General features: G+C 49.6%; 1 protein-coding gene across 13 annotated transcripts in view; it reads right to left on the reverse strand.

The window, feature by feature from the left end:
- Positions 1-10663, reverse strand: part of Gtf2ird1 (GTF2I repeat domain containing 1) — a 102324-nt gene that overhangs the window by 59547 nt on the left and 32114 nt on the right. For all 13 annotated transcript variants that reach the window (XM_029477500.1, XM_029477496.1, XM_029477498.1 and 10 more), the window contains exons 2-3: positions 2798-2926; positions 1302-1443 (exon numbers count right to left, since the gene is read on the reverse strand). In XM_029477500.1, coding sequence (XP_029333360.1) covers positions 1302-1443; positions 2798-2920 — 265 coding nt within the window. In that variant the 5' untranslated portion in view covers positions 2921-2926. The remainder of the gene's footprint in view (positions 1-1301; positions 1444-2797; positions 2927-10663) is intronic.

Here is a 10663-nt window from a genome sequence, read left to right on the forward strand (position 1 = left end):
CTTTGTAGACCAGGCTGGCCTCGAACTCAGAAATCCGCCTGCCTCTGCCTCCCAAGTGCTGGGATTAAAGGCGTGCGCCACCACTGCCTGGCAATACATTTTTTTCCCTATAAATTTGTTCCTCTAGAGAACCCTGACTAATACACGCACTTTCAGTCCTGGGCTGAGTCTCTGGGTTAGGATAATATGCCCACTGTGACTCAGTTTCTCATTCTGCATACCATGGGTGACATTTTTGTGATCCTCTGGGAAAGGTAATGAGGTTTCAGGCCAACAGCCCAGCATGAAGTGCCATGCAGTTTTGGGGATGGAACCTGGAGTCTTGAGAATGCTAAGTAAAGCACTGGACTGCTGGGCCAACCATCCTGGGCAATTCTAGGCAGGCAGTCTACATCTGTAGCCACCCTGACTCAGAGCTGTTCATACCTACAGCCCATGTGTACTGAGCATTTCCTGGCCAAAACAAACAGCAACACGTCACCTTACAAGGCTGGTGTGAGCTTACAAGTGCAATACACTCAACACGTGCTAAATATCTTAGCTGAACAACTGTGCATGGTCCTTATCCTCAGATACACTCAGTCAAAAGGTAGAACGGAGGCTGGGAATGTAGCTCGTTTGGCAGAATGCTTGCCTAGTGTGCGTGAAATCCCGAGTTCCACCCCAGCATCCTATGCAGCAGAGTGGGTGGTGAGTGCCTTCCTCTCCTGGGAAAGTGGAGCCAAGAAGACCAGGTGTTCAAGGCCAGCCCGGGCTACAGGAGAACCTGACTTAAAACAAGGGGTCGGTGAGATGGCTCAGCGGGTAAAGAAGCTTGCTGCCAAGCCTTAAGACCTGAGTTCAATTCCTAGTGATGGAAAAGAAAACTGACTGTAGCGAGTCTCCTGATGTCTATATTCATGCCACAGCACACACCTCCCTATATAAACAGAATGAAACAAACAAAAAGAGAACAATAATCAAAAATAAGTAGACCAATAGCTGAGGGTGTAGTTCAGTACCAGTGCACTGCTACAAAGGCATAAGGGCCCAGGTCCTATCCTCAGTACCATTGAAAAGTAGAGTAGAATTGTAGAATTGGGTGTCTGTATTGGGCCTCAGTGTTCCCCTCTAAAAATGGGTGCATAGATGTCGGTAGTTATGAGGCTCAGTGACAGGAGCTACTGGACAATTTTAACAGGTTCCATTTGGAACAACCCTGCGTCTTTAGGCTGGACAAAGCAGGAGAGACAGGAATGGGCCAGGACCTTTGTTCTTTAGATAGAGCAGAGTCCTGGTCGTGGAGAACATAGGGTACTCACGGCAGAACCTGAGGAAATCTGACTGTAGCTCCTTCCGAGTGTTCAGAAACACCCTTCCCTTCTCAGTTCCCATCACGAAGACGCTCTCATTGTGTACTGCCACGCAGGCCACCTCCGTGTTCAGCTTGGAGAGCGCCGAGCACTGTGGGGGAGGGATGGGTGTGTGAGCTAAGTCAAGACCAGCCTGGAACCCAGCATAGCAGTATGTGCCTGTAATCCAACACCTTGGGAGGCTGAGACAGGAGGATTCGGCATCTGAAGCCAGCTCTAGCTACAGAGACAAGGCTTTTGATGAGATACGCCTTCTAGACCACTCTGGGACACGGGGTAGTGACCACCTTCCATAAACTGTAAAAATGCACCATGCAGCCTGTTACTCAAGACCGTGGCAGTAGAATTTCAACAACCTGGTTACAGGAAAAGTATCTCTATCAGCAGGGCTGTCAAGATGGCTCAGTGGATAAATTGCTTGCTTTTCCAAGCACAAAGGCCTGAGTTCAATTCCCAGCACTCATGTGAAAGCACTGGGCGTGAGGTTGGGAGCTGTTAGAGGGCGAAGCATTTGCCACAAAGCGTAATGACTGGGGTTTGGATCTCCAGCGCCTATAAAAATGCTGGGCAGCTGGGGCAGCGCTCCTGTGTCCCATCAGCTGAGAGCTGTACGCAGGAGATCCTGGGAGCAAGCTGGCTCAAGGGCAACATCTGCCTCAGTAAGAAAGACAGTGATGGAGGAAGACACAGGCCTCCGCACACAGTATGATCAAGTAGTCACCAGGCTTCCGAGCATAGAGAGCCTCCGTTCTAGATAGTTCTTGCTGTGTGCTGCCAAAGGTGCAAACACACATAACACACACACACACACACAGGTGCAAGCACATCTAACATGTGTGTCCCAGCCAGGAATGGCAGCACACACATGCAATCCCAGCACTAGGGAGGCTGACACAGAAAACTCCATGAGGCTTTCTGGCCAGCCAATCTCGTCTACTTGATGAGTTCAAACCAGTGTGAGATCCTGTCTCGAAACTAAAACGAGGTGATCTACAGCCATCCCACCCCAGCTTCGCCTGGCCTCATCTTATCTCAGAAGCTAAGCAGGGGTGGGTCTGGTTAGTACTGGGGGACTTCCTGTAGGTGCTAGGTGCTAGGTGCTATAGGCTTAGCTGGTTCACAGCTGTGATCTCAACATTCAGGGAGCCTGAGGTAAGAAGATTGCCATGAGTTTGAGGTCAGCCTGGACTACACAGTGAGTTCCAGACATGCATGCAGGCAGAGCACTAGTGCACATAAAATATAAATGAATAAGTGAGTGAATGAATGCTGGTCTTGAGCCAGGCATGGTGTGACAAATGTGTTGGGAGTTTAATCCCAACTCCTGGGTGTCAGAGGCAGGTGGATCTCTCTAGTCCCCAGCAATAAGAGATTTGGATGGACATAACCTCTCAGTTCTCCCACCTAGCCCTTGGGCCCTCTTCCCACCTGACCAGCCCACTCACCATGGAGTCTAAGGCGGACACCAGACTGTTGATGAGTTCGTCCTTGCGGGCGAAGGTGGAGTTCCAGCGCTCGGACCCACAGCCGTTGGTGGGGATGTCACAGTGCTTCCCCAGCAAGGCCATGGTCACCTAGAGAAAACAGAGAGGACACAGTGGGTAGCGGACACATGGTATAACTTGGTAGGCAGACCTGGCTCACAGGGTCACCTGGAATTCACAAGTCGGACAGAATGCCAGCAAGCCTTCCTGACCAGTACTCAAGGGCCTCAAAGGTATAGCAGAGATTTGAACTTCCACAGGAGACAGCAGCTACTGCAGAAACCTGCAGGTATCTAAGAAAATAACCTATAATTACTTCCTCCTATTGGGATGAAACAGTCTCAGGGAATTTGAACATTCCCTCCTAAAGGGGAGTTCCTGAGACTCAAGGACAAAGCAACTTACACAACTCAAGTTCCAGAGATGCAGCTTTTTGTGAGTGGCATCAACCAGGATGAGGTGGGCTTTTTGAGTCACCCCCATTATGACAAGTAACCCCGCGCCCATCATGGTGGTTTGAATGAGACTAGCCCCCACAGGTTCATGTGCTTGGATGCTGAATCGCCAGTTGGAGAACTGTTTGAGAAGGATTAGGAGGTGTGGTCTTATTAGAGTGGGTGTGGCTTACTACAGGAAGTGTGTCACTGGGGGTGGGCTTTGATGCATGATGTCTCTCTGCCTTCTACCCACAGATATGGGTATAAAGCTCTCAGCTACTATCCCAGTGCCACGCCTGTCTGCTTCCTGCCAACGATGACCATGGACTAACTAACCCTCTAAAGCTGCAAGCAGGCCCTCTCTTCAATGGGTTTTGTTTTCCCGTAAGTTGTCTTGGCCATGGTTTCTTCTCACCGCACTCTAACAATAACTAAGACATCCATGCTTCTGTAAACAGCCATTCACTCATTCACCAAGCTAGTCTCCAATAGAATTCTTCCTTCAATCTATAGTGGTCGGTGCCTTCGTGGGGCAGACATTTTGGTCACGCCACTTCACAAAAAGGCATACACCAGCAGCCTAGCTGAGGGTCATGCTCCAAGGAACAGTACCTAGGGATTCAATCCGTCACTAATGTGAGCCCAATACAATGGCAGGTCCTAACTGCCGCTGTTTTCCACCAACGTAACACCAGTCACCGCCCTCTCCTGCTCACACAGTTCATGGCTGCCCACTGCCCACGTGCTCTGAGCAAGGCCTTACTTTCCAGCTCTGGCTCCTTGAACTCAAGATCTTTCTCTTTCCGCCTGTTAAGAACTGAGATTACCAGCCTGTGTCCACATCCCTATAACCAATCCTTTGGGAAAGGCACCGGACTGCCTCACCCATGGCTTAGCTGGGCATTGAACACGTCAGCTCCGTACACGCCTCTGGGCTTGGTCACAAGCTCCCAGATCAAGGCCACTGCTGAAGCCTGAGTCTGCTTCTTGGATGTGGGCCATGGACTTAGAGCAGGTGCAGACAGCCACAGGCTACTTCCTCAAACTAGGGATTCTCTAGGAAAGGACTTTGTACCAACTTACTGAGGCTCCTCACAGCTCCTCCTTTAAAGGCTTCTTTGCCTTGCTCAAGCCTAAATCCAAAGACAGGGTTGCTGATTGCTGGTGACTGGCTTGAGCCTGTTCTTCCAGAGCTATCCCAAGAAACCGGAGTGAGAGGGTCCTGCTAGCTGCCTCTGAGAGCACCTGCCCCTATGGCCTAAGTAAAAGGAGGCAAGGGACAAAGGCAGGACACTCTCTGGGCTTGTTCCCCAGGGCCCTCTGAGGCCCCTGGCTGGGTGTGTCACCCAGCCATAATGTTGTAGATCCACACCCTATTTGCCACCTGTCTGCCACCTGTCAGCAGGGATTCTAGACACTCACTGGGTGGGGTAGCACACAGCCAGGTGGCAGGGCCTCCAGGCCCACAGCCTAAAAAAAGGCACCAAGCTGAGGATGTCTACTGCCACGACAACTGACTCCCAGACTGTAAACTCTGCAAGGGCCAAACTGCATCTCTCCACCACGGCTGACCCTCAGAGCCCAACTCATTGTCTGGTGTGTGTGTGTGTGTGTGTGTGTGTGTGTGTGCATGCGCGCGCACCGGGCCAGGCACGGAATCCCGGACACTCTCCACACCTGGCTTCAGTGTCCTGGGAAACTCAAGACAGCAGCAGGGGCCATATGGTATATCTACCTCAGCAAGAACCACTAGATCTACATCTGAATGGCGAGCATCTCTGGACCTGGTCCTGGCTCTGTAAATGCGTTGTATATTTCCTCAAAGGAAAGGATGAGATGAGACCTGTTCCCAAGCTGTGCAAAGACACAGCGTGGGCTGAGCTCAGAGTGCTTCTTGCTCTGTTCTAACTGTCCCTAGGCCATGACCTGGAAGCTTCTAGCCTCCGTACAATCTAATTTTCCAAGTTGATTCAATTCAGCTTCTCTCAGCTTTGGCCTGAATTGCCCTGTTTGGCCTTGTACTTTTGGCAGTCTGTTCTAATCTTCTGGCTCCCTCTCATTCTCTGGCTCGTTCTGTCTTCACCTGTGTCTAGCTTGTTCTCTCTACCACCCTTCCCAGTAACACTTCCACACGCACACCTTCCTCTGCCTTGCTACCTTAAGTAGCTTCTCTTTCCAATTCGGTACCAGAGAGTGGGGTGTGTCCTCTCTCTCATTCATTCCATCAAATCTTTCCCTGATTCGTTACTTGTCTGTCCCCCAAGTAGACATTACTTTGAAACATGGCTGCTTTGTTCTACAAACTAACCTTACCTTCATTGTTAGGGGTTAAAGGTATATACTAAGGGTGTGTCTGTATTCCAGCCAGATCTTACTGTAATCCAGGGTGTGTCTGCATTCCGGTCAGGTCATATAGACCTAATTCTTCGGATATGATCCTTTGCCAGAATAACCAAGTTGCTGGATTAAAGTTTCTCTACGGGCTCAGATCTGCTCTTGAACTACAGGAAAAAACTGGTTTTATGGCCAATGAAATGGCTCAGAGAATAAAGGTGCTTTCTAAGGACCTGAGTTTGATCCCTAGGGCTCACATGGTAGAAGAGAACTCACCCCTGCAAGCTGTTCTCTAACGTCCACAGGCATGTGGTGGCATGAGTATGTGTGTGTGCGCGCACCCGCGCAAGCACACACGCGAGCGCGCACACACACACACACACACACACATATCAAAATAAATAAGTAAAAATATAGGGGAAAATGGTTTTATCAGGACCTACTGGCCCTCCCCATTATCTTAGCTACTGCGGTGGCCAAGGCAGGAATATCCAAGTTCAAGGACAGCCTGAGCTACACAGTAAGTTCAAGCCATCCTGAGAAATTTAGTGAAATTCCATCTCTACCAATGACAAAAGATCTAAAAGGAGGACTGTGTATATGGCCCAGCCACAGACCACATGCCTAGAATCCCTCAGTGAGGAGCGAGAGACATGGTTTCAATGGTAGACTACCAGTCTACCATCTCCCAGTGAGGGGCTGGGGGCGTGGCTCAGTGGTAGAACATCTGACTGGCAAGTTCAAGGTCCTATATTCCATCCCCCCCCGTATCACAAAAATAAATTAATATAAAATAAATAAGCCAAGCCAGGTGTGCACACCTATAATTCCAAGCATTTGGGAAATAGAGGCACAGTGATTGGGAATTCAAAGACATTATTGGCTGCAGGGTGAGTGTGAGGCCAGCCTGGCTATGAGACCCTGCCTCAAAACAAATAATGAAAATAAAAACCATCTGGGTGTAACGGCACATACTTTTAATCTCAGCACTCACGAGGCAAGTGGCGTGCCTATCTCTGAGTTCGGGGCCAACGTGGTTGATATAACAAGTTCCAGGCCAGCCAGGGCTCCACAGTGAAAGTGTCTCAAAAAATAAAACTCTGTATCGCTAAGAGTCTACATCAGACCACTCAAGGACATGGGAAAGGGACCATGGTCAGGATGCTCTGAAAAATAAAAGGCTGCTCGTGGCTTTGTCCTGGTCTTTCTGTGATCCTAAGTCATCACTGATGGGGTGCTTGGGGGGGGGGACTGCTGGATAACTGTACTCCCTCACAGCCAAGACATCCGTTAGCCTGGGAGCCTGACGGCTATGGCTGCCAGGTCGTCCTCTGAGCCCTTGGGCCAGTCCCAGCCTCCCAGCTGCCCAGACCCAAATCAGATCAGGGCCAGGCAGGCAGCAGTAGCTGGCATTCTTGACCTCCAGCTTGTTCCAGACTGTTCTGACTCCTCCTGGCCCAGGTCCTAATCTTCTTAGGAGAGAAGCAGGGACTCTTGAGCCAGAGGCCCCGGGAGACGGAAGGGAACTGGCCTGTGGGGCTATCCAAAATCTAGCTAGCTCGGCTTACAGGACCCTCCTGTCTCCAGCATAGTCCGGGTGAGGTACTTGGGAAGCTGCCTGCTTTATATAGGATCCACGAGAAGCCCCAGGCTCAGATATGTCAGGAGCACAAAGGTAAGGCAAAAACAGGGCTGGCAGGATGGCTCATGGGTCAAGGTGTCTGCCACCAAGAATGCCAGGTTGCATCCATGAGATTTGCATGGAAGGAGACAACCACAACCAACTCCTGAAGACGGACGGACCTCTGATCTGCGCATGCATCAACCATGGCACGTGCACGGATGTGAACACACACACACACATACAGAACACTAATTTTAAAAAATTGACTTTTAATCAATAAATAAGCCAGGTAAAGTAAAAACTGACTTTTTTTTTACTTAGTATTAAGGGATGAAAAACAGGAAGCATGAAATATAATAAGCAAATTAGGGGCCCAGAAGATGGGAGTGAAGAGGACAGAAGGGGAGGGCAGGGGAGGAAGGGAACCAGCCCAAAACAAGTATGGTAGGCCACCAGAAGGGATGTGAAACACCAGTGTGGTGGTTTACACCTAAAATCCTAGCACTCGGGAGGTTGAGGCAGGAGGACTGTGAGGTGCAGGCTACCCGAAGCTACACAGAGTGGATCTCAAGACAGAAGGCCTGTATAGGCAAGATGGCTTCCTTGTTGGCAGAGATGCCTGACACAAAGCCTGACTGTCTGATTGGAATCCCCGGGATTCAACATGGCGGAAAGAGACAACTGACTTCCACACATTGTTTACATGTGCAGGGACACCGTATGCACACACACTTAACACAATAAAAAGTTATCAAAGAAATCCAACACCCCTGTGATCAAGGCAGGCACTGCGGGAGCTGGGCTTACCTGCTCTCTCTCTCTCTCTCTCTCTCTCTCTCTCTCTCTCTCTCTCTCTCTCTCTCTCTCTCTCTCCTTCTCTTCTGCACTGTCTCCAGGCCTAGGGGAGCCACCTGCTGCCTCTCCATCCACCCTTGTCAGGCCAGCAAGCTTGCAGCTCAGCCTCACCACCCCCATCTTCCCTTTTATTTTACTATGGCTTTGTCTCTTGTTTGTTTTTCCAGACAGGGTTTCTCTGTGTAGCCCTGGCTGTCCTGAAACTCACTCTATAGACCAGGCTGGCCTCGAACTCATAGAAACTTGCCTGGCTCTGCCTCCCGAGTGCACCCAGCTACTATGGATTTTCCCTTTGGCAGCAAGCCCAGGTTGGCCTCTAAATCAAATGTAGCCCAGGATGACCTTGAACTCCTGATCTTCAGGCCTGCACCTCCCAGGTACTAAGCCCGGCTCTCCTACGTTCTCTCCAGAACCAACTGTGATCTGAAATGACCTGTTTACACGCTTCCTGACAGATTTCTTGAACTCCTTGAGGCTAAGAGAACTCCACTGATGCTGACTGAATCCCCACAGTCCAGAATCCCTGCTTGCCTTTTCCTGGGTATTTAACGCTTAAGGAACTAGCAATGACAACTTGGACTGCAAGAGAGATGGTTCAGCGGTTAGGGGGCTTCCCGCTTTCACAGAAGACCTCCCATATCCAGTTGCTTACAATTGCCTAGAACTTTAGCTCCAGGGCATCCAACACCTATGCGGCACTGACATAGATACAGACATACACAGGAATTTGGAGACCATTACAGAAACCCACAACTGGTCAAAAATAACTGATCCTGGGGTGCTCAGCCCCAACAGATACAGCTCCCACACAACTCCTGCATCTGAGCCTCGGGAAACATGGCGGAAGAGGGGGCCCGAAAGGTTGTAAGAGCCAGGACTGTAAAAAGGAGGGGTTGGAGAGATGGCTCAGCGGTTAAGAACACTGACTGTTTTTCCAGAGGTGCTGAGTTCAATTCCCAGCAACCACGCGGTGGCTCATGATCATCTGTAATGAGATCTGATGCTCTCTTCTGTTGTGTCTGAGAGAGTAACAGTGTGCTCATGTACATAAATAAACCTCTCTCTTTTTGTAAGTTTGAAAAACAAAAGACTTTGCACCTCAGAAGTAGGTTGTTGTGGTAGTAAACCCGTAACAAGAGCACTCTGAAGGCTGAGGGGGATTGCCAAGAGTTCAAGGTCATCCTTGAGTCAGAATTAAAAAAAGAAGGAGATGTGGCTCAGTTGGTAGAGCGCTTTCCCACACCCATGAAGCTCTGGGTTCCAACCCAGGCCTACACACACTGGGCATGGGATAGCACGCCTCTAATCCCAGCACCTGAGAGGGAAAGACAGGAGTTAGTTCATGGCTAACTCCTGCAGGGCTAGGGAGATGGCTCAGTGGGCAAAACAACCCAGTCTATAACATAACTAACATAACTAGGTCCAAAACAACCCAGTGCATGAAGAGCTGAGTTCAAATCCCTGGCGCCTACCTGAAAAGCTGCGTGTGACTGAGTGTGCCTGTGACGCCCGCCAGCATTAGGAGATTAAGACAGTTGGATCCAAGGCAAGCCTAGCCAAAATAAACTGCTTTTGCATGTGTATGTGTATGCCTTGGCAGGTCAACACACACACACACACACACACACACACACACACACACACACACCCCAAATAAATAAACACGGTACAATGAAAATACAAAGTACATCCCAACTGGAAAAGAACACGGCAGGCTGATGGGCTGCACAGAGATCAGGGCGGAGTCACAGAACTGAGGACACCCAAGGGGCCCAAAGCCAAGACAGTCAATGCCAAGGAAGTACAGCCTTGGCGGATGGCCCCAGGGCTCACGCTGCTTGGTCTGCACCGGCAACAGGAGGGAGGGAAGGACAGGCAATCTCAGAGTCCTCCGTTCTTTCCCAAATTCTGGATCAACTAAGCACATCTAGTGGACATTAATACCGTTTGTAAGCCACACCCAAGAGGAAGAAGCGGACAGATCTCCGTGAGTTCAAGGCCAGCCTGGTCTACACAGCGAGTTCCAGGACAACCAGGGTTACACAGAGAGACTCTGTTTCAAAAACAAACAAACCAAAGCAATTTAAAAAAAAAAAAACAACCCTTTTTTTTTTTTTTTTTTTTTTTTTAGACTGTTGGAGTAGCCCAGGTTGGCCTATAACTCACCATGTAGCCAAGGGCTTACTCTGCTGCTATAGCTTCCTCGGGTCAAGCCATGACCTTGGAGTCCTGATTCTCCTGCCTCCTCTTCCAGAGTGCTGGGATTATAGACCCCCACCTAGTTTTATGTGTTTCTGGAAATAGAACCCAAGGCTTCCTGAACATTCAACCAATTTAACTACAGCAAGAGCCCATTTGGTTTTGTTTTGTTTTGTTTTGAGATAGGGCTTCCTGTGTAGTGCTGGCTGTCCTGGAACTCACTCTAGCATTAAACGCATTTGCCACTTTTTTTTTTTTTTTTTTTTTTTTTTTTTTTTTTTTAAAAACGGGTTTTTTTTTGGTGCCCTGGCTGTCCTGGAACTCACTCTGTAGACCAGGCTGGCCTCGAACTCAGAAATCCGCCTGCCTCTGCCTCCC

This window comes from Mus caroli, chromosome 5, assembly GCF_900094665.2.
Source record: "Mus caroli chromosome 5, CAROLI_EIJ_v1.1, whole genome shotgun sequence".
Taxonomy (NCBI): domain Eukaryota; kingdom Metazoa; phylum Chordata; class Mammalia; order Rodentia; family Muridae; genus Mus; species Mus caroli.